Source organism: Camelus dromedarius, chromosome 16 (assembly GCF_036321535.1).
Source record: "Camelus dromedarius isolate mCamDro1 chromosome 16, mCamDro1.pat, whole genome shotgun sequence".
Taxonomy (NCBI): Eukaryota; Metazoa; Chordata; class Mammalia; order Artiodactyla; family Camelidae; genus Camelus; species Camelus dromedarius.
In genome coordinates this window covers 57,770,461-57,792,185 of record NC_087451.1, presented here as the reverse complement: position 1 = coordinate 57,792,185, position 21,725 = coordinate 57,770,461, and the positions used below count along the sequence as shown (strand labels likewise).

The following is a 21,725-nucleotide window of genomic DNA, read 5'->3' as shown; positions in this document are numbered from 1 at the left end:
AGAGAGGGCCAGGCATGTATTTGGAGGTAAAACAGAAGCGGGAAGATGAGCTGGGAGGAGGGAGCCAGACATGAAAGGGGTGAGCTAGGTGTGAAGGGGTGGAGACAGACTGTCCCAGCCTCGGGCTTTGGGAGGGTGGCTGTCCCTGGAAAGGGATGATGCAACTTGTGGAGGAAACGCACTTTCTATTTAGGGAGGCTGTTGAGCCTCTGCAAAGAGTAGCTGACGACAGGCCTGCCACCTGACTCCATGGAAATAAACAGAGACATGAAGCAATGATTGATGTTGTGTCCTCTGTCAACCCAGCCACCTCATCTGCCCCGGGCTTGAGGAGGTTGCTCAGAGCTGCTCTGCTCGGAGGAGGCTGCAGTGGCTAAATGACACTGAACTTGTGCCTTGTCTCCTCTGGGACTGGCTCCTGCTGTGCCCTCACATGCCGTCCTCATATCCACCCAACTTGCCTGATGAACTCTTATTTCTAGCAGCACCTCAAATGCTACTCCTCTAAGAAGGCTCCCCTAATATCCACCCTGCCTTTCCCAAGTTGTGATTAATCACTAGCCCATGAGCACTTACGTTAGAGTTGGAAGCCCACTTTCAGACAACCAACCTCTGTTTCTACGGCACACTGACCTCAGCCCACCCCACCTCAGGGGCCTGCAAATGAACTTCAGGGAATCCCCGGAATTGAGTGCAAAATATGTACAAAACTAAATGCAAAGATGAAGGAATAAACAAAATGTGGTATACCTATACAATAGAATATTATCCAGTCATAAAAGGGAATGGAGTACCGATACATGTCACAACATTAAGGAATCTTGAAAAACATTATACCTAGTAAAAGGAGGCAGAAACAAAAGGCCAAATATTGTATCATTCCATTTATACGAAATACCCAGAATAGGCATCTCAATAAAAGAAAGAAAGTAAATTAGTGGTTCCCAGAGGCTGGGAGGTGGGAGGAAGGGGGAGTGACTGGATACAGGGTTTATTTTGGAATGATGAAAAAGTTCTGGAACTAGAAAACTGTAATGGTTGCACGATATTGTGAATGTACTAAATGCTTCTGAATTGTGTTCACTAAAATGGTGAATTTTATGTTACATGTATTTTACCACAATTTAAAAAAAATCCAACGTACATTTCTGGGGAGAAGATCCCTAGCTTTGATCAGATTCTCAAAAGGTTAAGCAGTTCTGATCTGGTCCAGTCCCTTCATGATGCAGATGCTGATATGGAGGCACAGAGAGGGGAGGCACCTGTCCAAGGTCACTCAGGCTGGTGGCAGAGCCCTGACAGGTTGTGTAGCTCCCTGACCATGCACATCTCCCACCCTCCTCTTCCCTTATCCTTTAACCTACACTGTACCCTCCCTGAACAGCCCCTTAGGCCTAAGTCCTGCTCCCAGCAAGGCTACCCACAAGCTGTATAACTTCCCAAAGTTAAAGACTTCCAGAAGCTGAGTGCACAGATTAGAGTTTCACGAGTGTTTGTCTTTTGCTTTAGAGTGGACTCTGAGCTCCTAAGAACAAGAGATGTTTACTTTCCTCCATATCTCAGAGTTCCAGTGGCAGCCAGGAACGTGAGTTGTTCCTATCTCTCTTTAAGAAAAAGTCGGCTGAGTCAGAGAAAGACAAATATCATATGATATCACTTATATATGGAATCTAAAAAAAAATGACACAAACATTTATAAAACAGAAAGAGACTCAGACATAGAAAACAAACTTATGGTTGGGCGAAGGGGGAGGGAGGGATAAGTTGGGAGTTTGAGATTGGCTGATACAAACTACTTTGTACAGAACAGATAAACAACAAGTTAATACTGTATAGCACAGAGAACTATATACAATGGCTTGTAGTAATCTGTAATAAAAAAGAATGGGAAAAAGAATATTTTGTGTATGTATATGTATATGTATTTGTGTATATATATATATAAAACTGAATCACTCCACTGTACACCAGAAACACTAAATCAAAACCAAAAAACAAACAGAAAACAAAAAAGAAAAGAAAGAAAGAACTGGCTGTTCACCTGCAAGGAGGGCAGTTAGCTGACAACCTCTGAATGAACATTCTTGGTCCCAGAGCTCCACACTGGGTTGGCCAAGACTTTGTCAGACCTGCAACAGTCTGAGGCTCTCCTATCCTGTTCCTGCTTCCTCCCCCTTACCATTGCCCCACCCTCCTCAAAATAAACTCTTGAACTCCTATCTCTCTGTCTTCCTCCTGGAGCTCCCAGATGACATAATTCCCTGCCTGGAGTGTCATAAGTGTTCAGTAAATGTTCATAAAGTGAAATGAACTGGGGACTTCCTGGAGGGTAGAAGCCTGTTGGTGTCTAGACCTCAGAGAGCAGGAGAGGAAGGGCCTATGGAGGAGGTCTCAGTCATAAAAGGAGTGAAGGTCAAGAGGGGCACGTAGAAGGGGCTGTGTCTCTGAGAGAGGCCCAGTAGTAGAGAACACATTAGCAAGCCCAGGGATTGACCAGCTCTACTGGCATCCTCCCTGGCTCTTCCTCTGTCTATAGCAGACTACACCAAAGCTCAGAAATGTTCCAGGAGTCAGGGTTCCAAGAGCCCTGGCCTTGGACTTGGGAGAAGCCAAAAGCACCCAAATTGTGCTTCTGGCTAGTTCAGTGGCCTTACATCCTTTTCCTTGGTGGAGCTCAGTTCTTCCATCTGTAAAATGGGTACAGAGTACATCTCTCCCAACCCCAGCATGATTTTAAGAATTGACTGAGACATCACTACAGTTTATGCAGGGTAGTGTGTTAAGTAGTTTAAATGCATACTCTCAGTTAATCCTTACAGGCCCTGTGTGGGAGGCATTATGACCTCCACTTTATAAATGAGAAGATTGTGGCTCAAAGAGGTCAAGGGACTGGCCTAAGAACACATAGCTAGGAAACAGGGAGAGCTGAGATTGGAACCCAGTTCTGTCCTGCTCTAGAGACCCTTCATTATTTCACAGTTTGTAAGCCACTACTATGTGCTAAACTTTGAGTTGGGATGGGGACAACGGACAAGCTATCCCTACTCTCAAGACGTTTATCTTCTTATAGAGAGCTTGAAGAGAGCCAGCCACTTAAATCCAGTAATTCCAGAATGCCTTAGGACTCCAAAAAATATACATATATACAGGGTGCATTAAAAGTTGAGATAACAGGGCTCCTTTAAATTGGAGGGGGCATGTTAAGCGCAGCATCCCCAAGGACTGAAACCGACGTGTGAGAAGGCCCCAAGTCCCCAAGTCGAGGTAAAAGCTTGACTTGTCTGGGAAGTGAAGCAAAACCAAAGTGGCTGCAGCCAGAGTGGCTAGGGTAGGTCACCTGGCGCGTGTAGGGAATAGGCAGGGGCCACAGGGCAACTGAAATCCATGGGAAACCATCAAGGGGTTTTCTGCACGGCGTGAAAGGATCGACCTCATGGCGGTTATGCAGAAGGGCCGAGAGATAACCGGAGCCGGGCGGCAGACGACGGCAAGCGCGAGGGCAGCGGGGAAAGAGCCGGCAGGGTCGCGGAACCCTGCCTTCCCCGCCCTCAGCCTCCGCTTCCCTCCCTCTGCCCCCTGCGTCTCCTCTCGCCGGCGCCCCGCCCCGCCCCGCCCCGCCTGGCTGGTGACGTCACGGCGCTCACCGGCGCCGCCTGTGACGTCAGGGTCGGCGCCGGAGGAGCGGCAGGCGATGGGCGCGGCCTGATGAAAAAGGTGGCTTCCGAGCAGTCTCCACCCAAGTTGTTCGGTGGGTTGCTATGGACGCGCCGGCGGATGCCGGCGCGCGGGGGCGCGCAGGGTCGCGCAGGGTCGCGGGGGTCACCAAACAGCCTTGATTTTCCGGAGCCCCGCGGCGCTGAGCCACACTCATCTCCCGGGCGGCACCATGAAGTCTCTAAAGAAGGAATCCCGCCACAGAATACCTACAAACAGATTCTCGGAGGCCTCAGAGAGCCTGAAAGGTTGGCGCTGACTGCCTTGGGAGCTCAGGAAAGCCCGACAGGGGCAGGGGTTCTTGGGATTCACGACAAGGGGCCTGGAGGATGGGGGTGACAGCAGGATGGAGGTGAAGATCACATGGGAATGGAGTGGGGGACAAGGCGTACCCCATACCTTAGATGGACAAGGCAGTGATCCCTGAAGGGAGAGGGCACAGTGCTTTGGCCCTTGGGGATTATGTACAAGGCAGGGACCTTCAGGGGAGGGGAGCACAGGACGCTGGGACCTTGAGGATGGGGACATAGGGAGCTGGGGACTGGCAGAGGCCTCAGGGATCGGTTGCTGGAGAGATGGCCTGGGGAAGGAAGGCAAGGAGACCTTGAACAATATTTTAGGGTGGGACACAGAAGGCAGAATTCTTTGCCTGGGAATGTGGGGAGGAGCCAGGAAAGAGTTTAAGATTAGAAGGTCCAAGACATGGGGTCCTTGGGAATAGAAATTCAGGAAAGAATGCAAAAAATATGTTGAGGTGGTAAAAACAACAACCTTCTTGGGATTCTTTGAGGGGAGCGTGTGTGTCACCTAAGAATCCTACTGGAAAAACCGAAGAAATGCCTAACTTGGCCAGTTCTGTTTCTGAACCTTTTCCCACCACGCGCCCTTTCCAGCCAGATTAACACCTCTCCCACTTGTTTAACCAGGACAGTCACTGGACATGCTTGCTTCCTGGCCTCTGGTTGCTGGTGGTAGTACCCCACCCAGGGTGCCTGACAGCAGGCTGACCCCCGTGAACATGTTCCTATTTGCAGCACACTTCCTCTTTAGTCTGCTTTTGCTGTTTGCATTTATTGAGGGCGTTCTGTGTGCAGGCACAGTGCTGGGCAACAAGGCTCTCAGTTACCCTAGACCTCAGAGAATGGAGCCTAGTGGACTCGCGGAGGAGTAGCCAGTCAAGTATAAAGGCTGTGATATAGGTGCCCATAGACCCAGACCCAGGCCTTGGATGGTAGAATGAGAAGGGGAAGTTTTCTGAAAATTATATCTATGGCTAATCACACAAACAAAAAAGCGATTTGCTTCTCCAGGTCTAGGGAGCAGCATCAGCTGAGGCGTGGAACTGTGACATTGATGGCCAGGGCAGAGGTAGTGGCTGTGGAGAAGGGGGAAGGGAGCCAGAGGGGACTGCACAGGTGGGCAGGGACCAGACCACAAAAGGGCTTTACATGCTAGGTCAGAAAGTCCGCATGCCATTGCAGGCCCTGGGGAGACCCAGCCTCAGATCGTGGGGCCAGCTCAGTGTGAGGAGGGGGCAGGCCTGGATTCAGTAAGGTTCCCTGGGAGGCCTGGAAAGAATGGCTTCCTTTAATGCTTCTTCATAGTATTAAAGGCCAATGTAGGCTACATTGAGATGCTCTTTCATGATATGCTTTTTAACAGTTAAGAGAGAAAAAAAAATAGCCGGTCTTTTTTCCCAAGGGCAGTCAAGGTCTTTCCTAGCTTCTGCCTCCTGCTCACCTAGTTTCTGGGGATCTTATCAGATTTGAACTTTAGTCTGTGAACAAATCAAGGAAAGTTTTTTTTATTTTACTGCATGTTTATTTTTAATAAGAGGAAATTTAGTTTGTTAAATAGCCCTTGAGTTAAGAACATGAGTCAAGGTGAGGCAGAAGTGTTTAGCATGCAAGATACCTTTTTTCCTTTTAAATATCTCAGGCGAAGCCTCTAATGTAGCAAGGCAATACTTTCTCCCCCCTCAGTATAGTAAAGCTAATCGACAAAGGTAACCTTTTGCCATGTTTCTCCAAAGTCTCTGAATTATAGTGAAAAGGCAAGGAAATATTGTGACTTTAAACCTATTTAGGGATCTGAGCCCTTTTGACTCTGAGCTTTTTCCCTGCTCTTGTTGCTAAGAAACTGGGAAGACTCCCAGCAGTACCAGATTGCTCTCCACCATCAATTAAAGCTCAGCCCTGTTGGGGACCGCCCCTCCCTTGGTTCCCTCAGTGCAACCCAAGAGGTCAGAATTTCCCAAAGACTTAACACTAAAAAAAAATAACATTTAGATGAAACAAGAAGCAGAAAAACAAGAGTCCAGGTTTCTTCTTCCTCCATAACTCCCCAAACCCCTTTTCCTAGCCTGCACATCCCACCCCATCTGAGCACCTTGCTTCCAGCTGCCTGGGCTCGCTCCAGCAGAGGTGTCACCTGACTGCCCCGTGCGAGGAGGCTGGTCTCTGACCCCCTCACAGCTCTCAGGATCAAGGCAGAATGCCAGCTATGTGGCTCACCAAGAGCCCCACTCAGCTTGGGTTTCTGGACCAAAGAACTGGAAATAACTGGGCCTCTCCAGGATCAGTAGTGAGACATACCTCGACCCTGTGGAAACCTCCCACAGGTCCTGAACTGACCCCCACAAGATTGTTCTTTCTGCCTGGTCTCCCCAACTTTCCTCTGCCCCTCTGTCCACCTAGCTTACCCTCATTGGATGTGTCACTCTGAAATGCTGCTTTCATCAACTCACACTTCTGAACCAAACCTCCTTCCTGCTGACAGAGGAAGATCAGATGCTTCAGACTTAATTTACAAAGCCATGATTCCCTGGTTTCCCTCTCATCCCCAATATTGCCCCTGCCTCCTCTACAGGCCTTCTGTGTCACCATGCCTCACATTTGCCATGCTTAGTCCTGCCTCCACCTTTGGTCTGATTGTGACCTCGCCTGGAACACCTCTGTTGGCTGCTCTGCCTGTGCAAAGCCTTCCTGTCCTTCACGGTCTGACTTAGCCTGTGAAGCTGCCTCTGACCCCTGCAGCTGCTCTTCTGAACCTTTCCTTAGGGCCCTAACTGTATAATCTACATCCATCTGTTCCTTCTTTGATGTGTAGCCAAAGCTATTGTCTGTGCCCACTAATTTAGGCTCTTAGATTATGGTTGGTGTGTACTGGTGTCTGCTGCATTTTTCAGTTCCTAAGAGAAGGAGTCATATCTTAACGTTTTATACCATCTTCTCTGTAATTTATAGTACATAGAAGGTGCTTGGTAAATATTCACATTCTCTATGGCGAACTGAAGTTTAAAATGTATAGATCCTTGCTATGAATATTTTATTAACATACCATCCCCTGACTGTATGCAGTAATAGAGCAGTACAGAACTACACTCAATACAGACCAGAGTTTTATTATTTCAGAAATCTTCAGCAATGTTGAAGGTTTATAAATTTATACATGGTAATTATATACCCATCAGTAAAAAACACATATCCAGAGATGTTTAATCCCTAGGGAAGATGTAGAACCAGCCAGGGTGATGGGCAGAGGAAGCAAATCTCCTGGAGAATATAAACAATACCAAAATACCGATAAAAGTAGACCTTCAACTGGTACTGACTCTCTTGGGCTACCACCAACTTTGGTGGCTTTGTGTAAAGGGGAGAGCAGTGGTAGAACTCAAAACATAAGCCTGCATCTCCACAAATGGCAGGGATGGGACCAGAACTCGAGGTCAAGCCATTCAGCCCCATGTGTGTTTGTGTGTGCAGGGCCGTGTGGCTTAACTGATAGATGGTCCCGAGTTTCTGCTGACCTCATTGCTGAGGAGATGGAGAGATGGACTCTGGCTGATAGGCTAAATTTAGAGTTAGGTTTAGAATGATTCTGGCTTGAGGCTTTTTTGCCACTAACTATATGGGCATTTTCTAAAAAAGAGTTTGATTTTGGTAACCCAAACACCTGCCTTGATGTTTTAATGATACTGCTTCTTAAAAATTAGAATACTGTGAGAAGCAATGGACAAAACCAAGTTATGTTTTAAAGTCCTTAAAGGCAGGACTTAGGTTTTGATTACTTTGTGTGGGGGTTTACATCAAATCTTTCTGAACCAGAGGACAGCAGACAGGAGGATACTGTCCAAAGAAACAAGATGCATTTGAAACTGTTGACCCGCCTCTGTGGAAGGAAGGCAGGGAGTGTGTCCTCGCCAGAGAGAACTTGCTTCTGCCCCACGAATTCTCAGTGCTGATTTCTGGTGTGGCACGTGGGAGAAATAGGCTCACATTGCTCCATTTTCTCCAGGCCACTTCTGTCCACCACTTCATTACCACAGTAGACTCCTCAATAATTGAGTGGTCGGCCTTGCACCCCCTAACCCATTCCTTGCCGTGTCAGGGCCACAGGGTAAAAATTGAAGTCCTTTCCACAGCTCACTAAGCTCTTTGTGAAATGGCTCCTACCTCCCTCTTGAGACACTGCCTCCTACCTCTCACCTCGCCACACTCCAGCTATTTAAAAACACACGCTTTAAGTTCCAGCTGTGCTCCCTTCTCTCTTGCCTCTAGGCCTCTTCATGCTGTTCCGTTTGGAATGCCTGTTCTCCAGTGCCCTTTCCCTTGTCGCTCTTCCTCCTTCAGCTCTCAGTCTAATCACCTCCTTAGGAAGCCCTCCCTGACCACCCCATACACTAGACTGGGGCCCCCAGGATGGTCCCATCATAACCCTAGTTCAGTCTGTTTAACAATCTTGTCTCCCACAGGCGTGTGCCCTTTAAAGCCTAAGACTTTGCCTAATAGCCCCAAAGCCTAGCACAGTGCCTGGCACGTAGAAGATGCTTAAACAGTATTTATTAAATGAAAGAATGTGAAATAAGTGGTCAGTGGTAAATGTCCTGCTTCCCCCAGAGCATCTGAATTTTAACCAGTGTCTTAAGAAACCCAGAGCCTTCACCCAGAAGAATGGATTGTGCCAGTAGTGGAGGGAGGAGTCTGAGAAAGCATCTAGTCCACTTGTCCCAAACCACTGTGTATCAGCCACCTCGGGGGCTTTTAACACACAGTTCTTCAGGCCCTGGCTCAGAAAGCTGTATTTGTAAAACTCCCCGGGAGATTCTGAGGCAGACACTTGACTAATATTTGGGAACCTCTGATTTTGTCTAGGTTCCTCTTTTTACAAAAGAGAAGACAGACCAGGAGAGGTTAAGTGATGTACCCAAGGTTGTCTAGCTTATAAGTAGCACAGCCTGGAACGGAACGTCATCTGATCTCAATTCCAGCTGCAGAAGCCTCAGTCACTGTGGTGGGCCAGGGGAGTGGGTAGGGGGGTCTATAAGAGAGAACTCCTGTCGTCCCAGCAAATTACTGCCTGGCCACCTTGGCAGCCTCCGCTGTCCATCCAGGTAACCAGACCTGCCCCCACCATGCAGTCTAATATATATCTACTTTTTTGTATTTTTTTCACTTTTAAAAAAACTGAAGTATAGTCAGTTTACAATGTGTCAATTTCTGGTGTACAGCATCATGTTTCAGTTACACATACATATATTCTTTTTCATAATAGGTTACTACAAGATACTGAATATAGTTCCCTGTGCTATACAGTAGAAACTTATTGTTTATCTATTTTGTATACAGTAGTTGGTATCTGCAAATCTCAAACTTCCAGTTCATCTTTTCCCACTCCCTTTCCCCCCAGTAATCATAAGTTTGTTTTCTGTGCCTGTGAATCTGTTTCTGTTTTGTAAATAAGTTCATTTGTGTCTTTTTTTTAGATTCCACATTTAACTAATATCAAATGGTATTTTTCTTTTTCTTTCTGGCTTACTTCACTTAGAATGATGATCTCCAGGTCCATCCATGTTGCTGTAAATGGCATTATTTTATTATTTTTTATGGCTGAGTAGTATTCCGTTGTATAAATATACCACCACTTCTTTATCCAGTTGCCTGTCAGTGGACATTTAGGTTTTTTCCATATCTTGGCTATTGTATATAGTATTGCTATGAATATTGGGGTGCATGTATCTTTTTGAATTAGAGTTCCTTCTGGATATATACCCAGGAGTGGGATTGCTGGATATATATTTGTTTTTAAGCACTTGAACTTTCTTCTTCTCTTCAGAAAAGAAGCGGGCAAAGGTCCCTGAACAGCCCACACCCCCCATTCAGGAAGAACCTGAACCTGTTAGCAATGTTTTACAAGGAGATGACATTCTTGCCTTAGCCATTAAGACGGAAGACTTGAGGAAAGTAAGGATGAAGTCTAGAGATCCCTTACTGCGAGATCTTCTCCCTGCCAGCCTGGGTGGTCTAGAACATCAACTGTGTCCATTGTCTGTCCACTGCCTCCCTACTCAGAGGGAGTGTCTAATTCCATGGGAAAAGCCATTGGACACGAATCTCTTCACTTTTGCATTGAAAGGAGTTTACCATGTTTGTTGTAATATTTCTGAGATTCATATAGAACCGCAGGGAAATGAGAAATAAAGTAATTTGCTTCCCATAGAGGCAAGTGCTGAAGATGAGTTTAAGAAGCAAAGTTACAGATGTAGCAGGGGAAGGTATAGCTCAGTGGTAGAGTGTGTGCTTAGCATGCGCAAGGTTGTGGGTTCAATCTTTTTAGCCTCTGTAAGTACTTTATTTTTCCCCCTTTTTCAGTTTCATTATGTAGAATTATTAGTTTGACTGCACATACACATTATATTGCAGAACATAAAAAATAATTTTTAAAAAGTAAAGATTATTTGGGAAAAAAAAAGTTACAGATGGAGATAACACCATGCTTCACCCAGAAGAGTCAGCCACTTCTCACCTGAACTGTCTGGAGGCATAAGGTGGTGTTTTCTTTCCCCAGGACATTACTAAATCTCTTACCTGTCACACAGGCATTATCTCACATGGAATCTCCTGTTTTATTTCTTTTTAGCAACACATCCCTCGCCTAACTGAAACAGAAGATAAACCTGTCATTACCCAGAAATTTATCATCCGTAAACTTAAACCCAAGGATTGTAGGAGGAAGGTCTGCCACTTAGTAGCACATCCTGCTACTCCAGATGCAGCCACAAAGCCACTGGACTACTCTGGTATGCCCAGCCTTGGCCCTGGCATCTGAATTCATGGGTCATCCCGGAGAGAAAGCCGGGTCCCCTTGAATCATTTATACCAGCTGGCTACAGCTTGTCTTTCTCCCTCCTCTTCTTACCCCCAGGGCCGGGTGACATCTTCCATAGCAGTGACCAGATCCTGCCCCACCACATCTTGGGGAGTCTCCAGGACTTTAAGAGAATTGCAGTCGCTCAAGGGAACACTCAGGTTCGTTTGTACAGAGCTGTCTGGGGAGAGTAGTCACTGAAGTCATTTCAGTCTCACCACCTGGCAGAGTCAAGTGGGACTGGGGTCACAGAGACGGTCCAGTCTCTGGGAACCAGACTCTGAGGTGATAAGTGACCCTTCCCTCAAAATAGTAAAGCCAACATAAAATAGTTTCAGCTGAAGTCAGGAATTCACTATAAGGATACAGAAGTGCTTCAAGGAACACAAAGTGATAGTGTGTCTGGCTCCAGTCAGACTGAGCCCAGAAGGGCATCAGGCTGAGGCCCACGCTCCCTCATTGCCCTCTGCTCCTCTGTGCCCTGGCTTTATTTCCCAGCTTCTCCAAAGACTGGCCTGCTCTCCTCCTCAGTCCACGTGATGGAGAAGGGTGGCTTCCCACAGCTCCTAGGGCCGCATGCGGTCGGTCTGTCTTTCTGACTTTCCTATCATGCAACGCTTCTGTTTCTCAGTTCCTTCACTTCCCTGGCTCCTGGCAAAGAATCTCTGATTGGTCAGGTGCTAAGAGGCCTGGAGTTACATTAAAATGGCTGGGTCACCCTGCAGGTGAGGTGTCAACGCCGGCCGTGAGGACACACACAGGAGGATATTGGCCACAATCTCTGAACGAGGACTTCCATTCTGGGGGAAAGGGGACTGGCAGCAGCTTCCATGGCCCTCTGGTTCTGCTATTTGTTTTCTGTCACTTGCTATTTTAGAGTCGTAGAGAGTAGGGATTCAGCAGAGAGGGAGGACGGCAGGGATTTAGGCCTGGAGACGCCTGCTCAGCCCCGGTTCTGCACCTTCTCTCCACCCTCCACACCCACGCTGCCCTTTTCAGCTAGCTGAGCTGATACACACTCCGCCCTGTCTGATGACCTTCATCTCAGCTGAGGAAGAGCTGAAGCAGGAAGCCCCCAAAGAAGAGAAGGCACATCCTCCCTGGGCCCCACCTGTTCAGCACAACTTTCTGAAAAACTGGCAGCGCAACATAGCCCTGCGGAGGAAGCAGCAGGAAGCCCTCAGCAGTGAGTACAGTGGACGGGGCTCCTGCCTGGCCTCATGGGCATCGAGGCTCTGCTGCTGTGTTTTTTTCTTTCCCCCCACCTCCAGGCTGATCACGTTTCAGCCATGTACTCCCAAGTGCTTGCTCTTAGTGGGTCATGAAATCAGCCCAGTGAATGGAGCTGACCAGTGCAGGATGCTCGGGTCCCTGCTTGTGCTGATTTGGTGGAAGGGCTGCATGCTTGGCTCTCTCTAGAACGGCTGAAGAAGCCGGTTGGTGAGCTACTGATGCACACGGGGGAGACCTACAGACAGATCCAGGAGGAACGGGAGCTCATTGACCGAACACTTTCAGTAGGGCCTGGTGGGAAGGTAAGTACCCTGTGAGGAGGGGTCTGGGCAGCTGGGGACAAAAAAAAAACAAATGAAAAAAAAAAAAAACTATCCAGTGCAAAGCATTGTTAAGCCTCAAGGCTTTTGCTAAATTCTATTATTGGCCCTATTACTGATCATTCAGGGCTGTCTAGGTAAGTAATTCAGCCTGTGGTGGTCACTGTTAGTTTGAGGAGAAAGATATCGCAGGCACTAAGTTATTAGAATAGTCTTCATCGTAGTGTTGTCTCCTGAAGGGTAAGCTTCAACTTTCAGAACCCCCAGGGTGCCATGGTGTTTTCTGGTATGTCAGTGTAGTCCCCAGGACCAACCCACACTGTCTGGGGCACAGCCTAAAAACAAGAATGTGGGTGCTTCCCTCCTGCTCTCGGGGCAGTGCGAACCCCCCACAGAGAGCATCTGTGGTCTATGGAGCTCTTGTCCTCCCAGGCCCCACCCCCAGCCTCTCTTTAAGGTGGTCAGGTGATGTGACTCATCTGTCTTCCATCACCAGGGCAGTGGGTTCTGGAGTCGACTGGAATACTTGGGAGATGAAATGACAGGTCTGGTAATGACAAAGACAAAAACTCAGCGTGGCCTGGTGGAACCAATCACTCACATCAAGAAGCCACGCTCCATCCAGGCGGAGATGGGTGAGAAGCGGGCTGTAAATGAACCAGCAGCTTGTGACTGGCCTCAGGTGCAAGAGATCAGGGCTCTGGGGTGATACCGACCTGGGATCCAGTCTCCTAACCTGTGGAGGTCTGGACCCCTCTTCACTGAGACCCCAGTAGCAGGGGTGGGAGGAGTGGGGGGAAGCGTATGATCTAGGGCCGCCCCGTCTGTGTGGAGCCACGAGCCTCCATGATTGCTGAGCACCTGGAATGTGGCTAGTTTGAACAGAGATGTGCTGTGGGTGTGAACTACGCACTGGGTTTCAATGATCAGTGTGGAAAAATAAATTTTATTAATCATTTTTGTATTAATTATATGTTGAAATAATATTTTAAATATAGTGGGTTAAACTATATTACTAAAATTAATTCTATCTGTTTCTTCTTATCTTTTTTAATGTGGCATCTGGAAAATTTTAAATTACGTATATGTGGCTTGCATTTGTGGATTGTATGATATTTCTAATGGGCAGCACTGCTCTAAAGGCTGCCACACTGCCTGGGTTCAGATCCCAGCTGTGCTCAGTTTGTGAATGCCAGTGAGCTGTTTAATCTGTCTGGCCCTCAGTTCCCCAGCTGTAAAGTACTCCTGTGGTTGTGAGAGGGTTAAATGAGACACGATGTATATTAAGAGGTTCTGGTCCATGGTTAAACACCCAATAAAAGGTAGCTGTTTTTGTTATTTTTATTATAATCCGAACTTTTGACAGTTTGGAAGCTGATTTTGCAGGAGTCGTGTGTGGGGCTGCTGAGGTAGTAGGTGTGGGGCCAGGAGGCCGGGAGCCAGCTCACAGGGACGTGGTATTTTCACCTTTCCCAGAAATGGTGCTCAGAGCCCTAGAGGGTGGGTGTGGAAGGGGGCATGGCAGCAGCCCGTGCTGAAGGTCCTTGGACCCTGCTCTAGGATTGCTGGCCCAGAAGGATGCTTGGTACCGCTACTCTTGGGATCGGAGTCTGTTTCTGATCTACCGACGCAAGGAGCTGCAGAGCATCATGGCAAAACTGGATTTTAGCCAGCAGGTTGGTCAGGCCTCTGTGCCTAGTCTGTACCCCTTAGGGTGGCACGTGTCTGAAGTCAGCTAATCTTTCCTTTCTTGGTCTCTCTGAGGCTATTGATGGCCTGGAGGTGGTGGGCAGAGGGCGGCCTTTCTCAGCTGTTACGGTGGAAGACTATTCAGGGTTTGAAAGGAGCCAGGAAAGCTCCTCTGAAGACACAGTGAACTTGTGAGTTGGGCCTGGGCCCTAGGGAGAGAGGTTGGCGAGTGTGGCTTCCCCAGCACCCACAAGTATTACAAGGCAGGCTGCCCTCCCTGAAATCAGGGTGTCCCCATCCCAGCCTCTCTGGTGGCTGCCACCCCCTCCTCTAGCCCATTTGAACACCTGTGCTCGCTTTACTATTGCCATCTGTTCTCTTCCAGCAACCAGCTCCTAGTGGGGATTTCCTAGACAGTCGTTTGCTCATAAATGCACCCCCACTCCCAGTGCTGCACACACTGCATGGCCCTACATGCAGAGTCTCTTTATGTCCAGGAACCTCCACCGACAGGCCTGGAACTGATGCCACTCCACTGGAGGGCAGAGCCGAGCACACCTCCAGACTTCCTGGCACCCCTTTCCGTGGCCTTCGTGTGGCAAGACTGACAGCATCAGCAAAAATAAGTCCTTGGTTTTTCTTAACAGAGACGTAATGGCCAATTACCCTGATGTGGTCCCCATGCCTGTTCTTGGCCCTTCTCTGCTGTTCTGTGGGAAGCCAGCTTGCTGGATTCAAGGCAATAACCCAGAGGACAAGGTAAAACCGCCTTCGCCCTCGTGTACCTGTGGGAAGGGTGGTCCCAAGGTGACTGTGGCAGTCCCAAGGAGCCTGCACGGTCTCCTTGCATTTTCATCTGGTCATGCATTCAGCATATGTCTGAAAATGGTAGCAGTAATGCTGACTTGAGCCAGAATAAAATCACAAGGCTGACAGGAGTGTCACAAGCTGCCCAATTTGTACCTAGTCCCTAGCATGTAAAAAAGCAAACCTTCTCAAACAAGTATGAAGATTTTTAAATATTCTTCAGATGTTAACGAGCAGAAATGTTCATCAGATATAAAATCTGTTTTGTTTCTTCTTTTACTGTTGATGGCAGCCTCAGACACAGCCACTAGTGGGGTATGATGCCTACTTGTTTGAGCATGGCCAGGCCCTGGGGGCCCGGGACATGAGACTATCAGTGCCAAACCCAGAAAAGACCCGGCAAACGAGGATGAGTTGGTCACCCTAGGCCAGGACCTCCCTCAGAGACATCTCTCATACCCCCTTTTTCCCTAGAGGCATGTTGGAATTGCTGTCCGCTTGACCTTTGAAACTCTAGAAGGGGAGAAAACATCTTCGGAACTGACCGTGGTCAATAACGGCACAGTGGCCATTTGGTACGACTGGCGGCGGCGGTCCCAGCTGGACTCTTTCCAGGACCTGAAGAGGAACAGGATGCAGTGCTTTTACTTTAACAATCGGGAAGGTGCGTAGGAGAAGCTGCCCTGCTCACCCCTCCTGCAGCCAAAGTCTAGCTAATGCCCAGCTCCTGCAAGTGTGAGCCCCTCTTCCCTCCTGTCCCTCCTGTTTCTTCTGCAAAGCATGTCATCTCCCAACTATTCATGTCTGTTGTGGGAATGGTGGAACTCTTGACAACACAGAGTGAGCCACTGGTGAACAGAAGCATTCAGAGGGTTTGGTTAGCTGTACGCACAGGCCTGAGGCTGGGATAGCCAACTGTCTCTGCTTGCCTGGGACTGTCCTAGTTTTAGCACTGCAAGTCCCACATCCCAAGAAACCCCTCAGTCCTGGGCAAACCAAGACAGTGGGTCACCCCAACTGGAGCTTAGTTAACTTTATACACGCAGGCTTGGGGCTCAGCAGTTCCCAAGTGGTGAAAACCTCTGCCTCTGTCCCTCTCAGGTGTGATTCTGCCTGGAGAAACTAAAAACTTTACCTTCTTCTTCAAGTCTTTGAATGCTGGGATCTTCAGGGAATGTTGGGAGTTTGGAACCCATCCCACTCTGTTAGGAGGTGCTCTCCTGCAGGTCAATCTCCATGCAGTCTCCCTGACCCAGGACGTTTTTAGGGATGAGAGGAAGTTCCTGGAGGTAAGGGACCACCCCAGGTCTTGACCCTTGCGGACACTACATAGGTTAACCTGCTGTTCTTCCCAGCATTGCCTGCAGGGATCTTGTTTCTCCAGTCCAGGAGGTGGGTTTTTCAAAAACAGGCAGCTTTTTTTGATCAAAAAACCCTCCTCAGGGCTTTGTGATGTAAAAGATGGGTGGACAGGAGAGAGAAGGGGCAGCTTTGAGCTTCGCCATGCGTGGCCCCCACTGCATTAGAAAGAAATGAGATAGGGCCTCGACACAGACTGCATGGAATTACTTCCTTGAGGACAAACAACGAATGCCCCTCCGCACCGGCCCTGTATCTGTTCACTGTTGTCTGGTGCTATCCAGTGGAGTTGCATTTAACTGGCAAGACTTCAAAACCAGGCAAAGCTGGAGAGGACGGTTGGATTCTGTGGAAAGCTGCGCTTTTTAAATTCATGGTGGCCCCAAACACAAGCCAGCTATTTCAGCTGGAGCTCAACCCGTGGTGACTAAAGGTAATTTTGACACAGGTAACATCTACTGCACTTGCTGGCGACAGGACCGGCCTGTCTCTTGAGTTGCCCCTCCACTATTTCTGTGACACTGACCATGTCGCCAAGCCACATTCTCCACAGGGTCCAAATGATGCGGCCCCCTGGCCCTTGTCCTTCTTCTTAATCCGGGAGGAAATGCTGATTATGTGACCTCCTACCCCAACGAGGGAGCAGGTTCTCTGGGTCTGGCCCCTCTTCTGGATCTGGCCCTTCTTCTGGATCCTTTGAGCTTGTTTTAAGGAACAAGGATGTTTGGGGAGTCGGGGTTTTGAGTCTGGGAATAGGGGTGTGTGTGTGTGTGTGTGAGACAGATAGCGGCAGGAACCTGACCCTAGGAAGGCACGAAGTCCTGCGGGATCTGGCTCCTCACGCCGATGCAGCATGGGTGCTGCAGCTCAGTACCACGAGCTGCCACTTGAGCCACCTTTCCTTCCGCAGAACAAGCTGGCTTCCCACGAAGCAGTCACCATTGTGGAGAACGTGCTACGGGAGCTGCTGAGGGGGGTCCTGACCCCGGAGCGTGCACACTCGCCTGTGGATGCCTACCTCACTGAGGAGGACTTGTTCCACCATAGGAATCCTCGGGTACAGGCCCAGTGCTGGCCCCCACCCCTCGTGCATGCCCCGGGTGGAAATAACAGCAAACCCTTTGATGTGCCAGGATCTCTTCTGAGCACCCTCCTGTGAGATGGGTACTATTTATATCCTCATCTTACATGGAAGAAACTGAGGCCCAGGGAGGTTAAGTAATTTACCCAAGATAACTTAGCTAGTATAAATGGATGCTTGGTGATAACAGAGCTTCAAAAACTCCTTAATTCAAATCCAATCTTACTTGGAAGCCCAAATGTAAAAAACCTTTAAGTTGGAGATGCCCAGTTTGAAAGGGAAGTGGGGAGCCCCTCTGGGCCCAGCTGCTCCTGCCGGCCTCCTCCTGCCTCCTTCAGCTCTCTCGAGGGAACAGTAAACTGGAGCAGGCCCGCTCGGCTCTGGGTGCCCCGTGCCCTGGCCTCTCCATCACCTGTCTTCCTGTGTCTCTTGTCACAGCTGCATTACCAGTACCAAGTGGTGCAAAGCTTGCACGGACTGTGGCGCCAGTACATGACCCTGCCTGCCAAGGCCGAGGAGGCCAGGCCAGGCGGTGAGGAGCAGCTCGGCCCCAGGGCCCAGGCTGCCGTGGCCCAGCCAGCCTGCTGGGAGGAGGCCTCGGCAAACGTCGAGTCTTCTACGCCCCTTAAGAGCCCAGCGTTGGACTCCCAGCTGCCCCAGCAGGAGAATGAGGCCCTCAGGGACTCCCGAGATCCTGCTGTGTCCCAGAAGACCGGAACAGAGGCCAGGAGTTTGCAGCAGAAGAGCATCATGGAGGAGATCCTGGTGGAGGGGAGCCCACAGCTGGAGAGCGCCAGGAGCCCCTGGGAGCTGGATGGCCTTCCCCTACCCGAGTGGAACCTCTGCCTGGAGGACTTCCGAAAGGTGGCTCCCCAATCCTGGGGGGTGGATTGGTGGAGAATGGCCCTGGCACAGCTGCGAGCCGGTGCTTCCAGCCTGAACCGAGGGAGGGCCCCAGATGCCCTGCTTGCTGTATGCTGTGGGCAGAGAAGCAACCTGAGTGCCCGGAGAGAGCAATCTCTTGCTCATCAATCTTTGTCTCAGGTGCCTAGGCCACTGGAGGGGCTATCTCTGGCCCTGGCAAACCTTGGATAGGGGTTCATGGGTACAGATTTCTGAGGGAGGACCCAGGCTCCCACGGGAGGCACCCAGACAGACTCTCCATGGCTGCATCCCCTCCTGGCCACCTGCCCTCACCACACCACGCCCATTACTAGAGGACACAGGAACCCTTGGTGTCTTGGGCAGAACGGTTGCCCATGGTGCCTCTGACCCTGCCAGGCAGTGATGGCACTCCCTGAGGAGAACCAGAGAGAAGATGCCCTAATCAAGCTCAACAAAGCGGCCCTGGAGCTTTTCCAGGAGCAGAGGCCGTTGCAGTCCAACTTCCTATACCAAATGTGGTAGGTGCCCCCACCAGAACTGGTCTCATCATTTCCCTTTGTGGCATCTCGCCACGGGTTCTGAGCAGGCAGTCCCAGGATTCAAGGGGGCTAAGCTCTGCTTGCGATTGGGTTGCTGAAAGATGCTGCAGTTGTTCTGTGCTCTGGCACCTGCCACAGCAGCCCCTACAGCTGCTCTCCCTGCACTGGCTGCTCTCTGAGGAGGAGTCACAGCAGAGTAAGCACTTAAATTCTTTTTTCCCCTCTTTTCTTGTTCCTTCTCAAAGAGGAGAGGAATGACCAGAGGAGATAGCAGAGGGCAGTGAGATGAGGGGCCTATTCCATGAAAAGCCTCACTTGGTTGCCAGCTTTCCCATCACTTGTTTGCATCTTGCTTAGATAGGTATGGGGGCTTTTTGCAAGGCCTTCAGAACACATCCCCAGGAGCCTTATCCTGGGAATCTCATGCAGGTCTGGCTCCTCCAGTGGGACTGGATCCAAGTGTGACAAGAGTTTCAAGATGGAGTTAGTTTAAGACTGACCTAACCCTAGTACCAGGCCACATTTTCTTTGCTGCTGCCCAAGGGAACCCAGATCCCTATCCCAGCACTTGCACGGGTGCCAGTGAGGATGCTGGCTGGACAGAGGCATTGCATTTCCATGGCAGTTCCTGGCATCAGTGTCTTGGAAGGGAAGGACCAAGCCTTTACAAGTTCAAGGGCAAATAAGAGGTGATGGCTTTTCTCTAGTAGACTTTGCTCTCTAGTTTGCAGCTGTGGCGAGATGTGATTGACAACCTGGTGAGCTACTCCCTGTGGCTGAGGGCTCTGCTGGACCTGCCTGAGAAGGAGACCGTCTACTTGGATGTGCCAGAAGAGCCAGGTCAGACACCGTGCAGCCACACCTCCACGTAGTCTTTCCCATCCCCTACCCAGGTGGCAGGGGTGCCTCAGCCATTCGTACCCTTCTGGTGACTCTCTGTTAGGTTGGTCCATGGATTAGGCCTCCTGCTACCCTTATATCTACTGCCAGAATTTGGAACCCAGAGGCAACCTTAGTGATCACCTTAGTTCAGTCCCCGTTTTACAGGTGGAGCCCCAGAGAGGTCAGGTGACTTGCCATGCCGTATGTGGGGAATGGCGGAGCTGGGTCTAGATCTCAGGCCTCTCGCCCCTGCCCTCCAGTCCTGTACCACAAGGTTGTGTGCCTGAACCAGGGCCTTGCTCCCAGTCTTTGGAGATTCTCTGCCTGCTGGCCCAGGTGCCTCTGCTCTTCCAGCTCCTGCCTGTGGGGTCAGCTAGGCCACAGGCCATTTGTCTTCCATTCACCTCCCTTAGATCGAAAATCACCTCCTGTCACAGAAGTGAAGGTGACTTCTGGGAGAGTTGGGAAGGAGGACCGAAAAGGGGCATCCCAGGAAAAGAAGCAGCAGTTGGGAATCAAAGACAAAGAGGATAAAAAAGGAGCCAAGCTGCCACTTGGGAAAGAGGCACGTAGCCCATGGTCTGGGCCTAGGGGTGCTGGGGAGGGCATCAAGGGGCTGTGGAGGGTGGGTGGTGACCCCAGCATGATGCTCCAGCTCCCTAGTGAGCTACCCTTGAGAAAGTCCTGGACCTCCCTCGGGAGCTGCTGAAGGCTGTGTATGTCGTCTTCTCTCTAAGCAGGACCGTTTAAACAGCAAGAAGCTCAAAGCAAAGGATGACAAGAAACTGATGAAATCTTTAAGTCGGGACAGGCTTTTCTTGGAAGACCCTGCCCCCGACAGCGCCACCTCTTCTCAGGAGCCCATAGATCCCCTGGTCATGGAGAAATACACCCAGAGGCTGCACACTGAGGTGAGGGCACGAGCTTAGCACTCAGCCCTCCCCTCACTCTACGCCTGCCCTGCGTTCCTTCCTCAGCTCCCTTGTTCATTCCGTCTGTCCCACAAACGATAAGTGCCTCCTGCGTCTGTGATGGGAGCAGAGCTGTACTTGTGAAGGGCATCCTAGTGCTGGAGACAGACCTCATGAATACATAACATAGATGAGCACTATGGGGAAAAAGACAGAGACCAGGGCTGGGGGTGAGGAAGGCCCCGGAGTGGGTAGGTAGGCCTCATTGGAAGGTGAGATGGAGCAAGGACTTGAAGAGAAGTGAGGAGTGGCCATGTGGACATCTAGGCAGAGGAGGGAGTGGGCCTCAGGGCCGCAGGGCAGAGTCCGAGAGGGAGAAGGTCATGGGGGGCTTTGCAGCCAATGTGAGGATCTGAAACTCCACTGGAGGGCACAGTCTTGGAGACATTTCAGTACTGGACATGGAATGAAAGTTGGTCTCCGGGAGGCCAGGGTAGAGGTGGGCCACCCCAAGGGACTAAATGGGTACTGCTCCTTGGAATTGCCCCTTCAACCACTCTAGACTCTTAATTTCTCCATGTGTCCACGGGGCCAGTGCAGGATTACCACCCTAGACTGGCTCAAAAAATAAAACTATTTGCAAAAACAAAAGTTCCACAGAAGTTTCAGTTTTATCTGTACAACTTTAGTTGTCTTCCCTGGCCAGCCGTTCCCTGTGGTGTAGGTGTGCACACCTCTCCGCGTGGGGAGATGCTCCCTTACGCAGCTGCTTTCATCAGAGTGAGCCTTTGCCTGTGACGTTCGTCCTGTTCTTCCAGGTTTATGGGCTGCTGGATGCCCTGGTGACCAACCTGCTGGCCCTGGCTGATGAGCTTAGCCCCATAAAGAATGTCGAGGAGTCTTTGCATCTCTGCACCTGATTTGCATACCCGAGCTTCCTTCTGGGAAACTGCTTAATAAACAGATCAATAAAGAACCTTTATGTTCCTACCACTTTCGTTATGCCTCCGTGTCTTGAATGTCAGGTCTTGATGAAGTCAGCTTATGGCCCTCCCACGTCCCACCTGCCCTCAGATTCCCCTCCTCCCCATTCCTGGAGCCATCCAACAGGAGAAACACACCAGGGGAGGTGATGTGTGGGATAAGGAGCAGAAGAGCA

At 49.9% G+C, this 21,725-nt stretch overlaps 1 protein-coding gene across 2 annotated transcripts; it reads left to right on the top strand.

Annotated features, from left to right (window-relative positions):
- Positions 1–3,659: 3,659 nt before the first annotated feature.
- Positions 3,660–21,559, top strand: MYCBPAP (MYCBP associated protein). Of its 2 annotated transcripts, none has more exons than XM_031469556.2 (19): positions 3,660–3,748; positions 9,829–9,956; positions 10,633–10,792; positions 10,918–11,021; positions 11,860–12,046; positions 12,280–12,395; positions 12,910–13,048; positions 13,974–14,089; positions 14,178–14,293; positions 14,750–14,861; positions 15,384–15,573; positions 16,011–16,198; positions 17,179–17,325; positions 17,788–18,213; positions 18,631–18,752; positions 19,498–19,613; positions 20,069–20,220; positions 20,396–20,566; positions 21,385–21,559. In XM_031469556.2, exons 1-19 carry the CDS (start codon positions 3,706–3,708, stop codon positions 21,484–21,486), a joined length of 2,835 nt encoding a protein of 944 aa, XP_031325416.2. In that variant the 5' UTR covers positions 3,660–3,705; the 3' UTR covers positions 21,487–21,559. The 2 variants fall into 2 exon arrangements, with proteins under 2 accessions (XP_031325416.2, XP_010988612.2); XM_010990310.3 differs by lacking the exon at positions 3,660–3,748 and adding an exon at positions 3,771–3,962.
- Positions 21,560–21,725: the final 166 nt, after the last annotated feature.

Coding starts and splice junctions, on each gene's coding strand:
- MYCBPAP (XM_010990310.3), top strand. CDS start 3,887: ATGAAGTCTCTAAAGAAGGAATCCCGCCACAGAATACCTACAAACAGA. Junction 18,753..19,497: donor AACTTCCTATACCAAATGTG/GTAGGTGCCCCC, acceptor TTTGCTCTCTAG/TTTGCAGCTGTGGCGAGATG. Junction 20,221..20,395: donor AGCTGCCACTTGGGAAAGAG/GCACGTAGCCCA, acceptor CTCTCTAAGCAG/GACCGTTTAAACAGCAAGAA.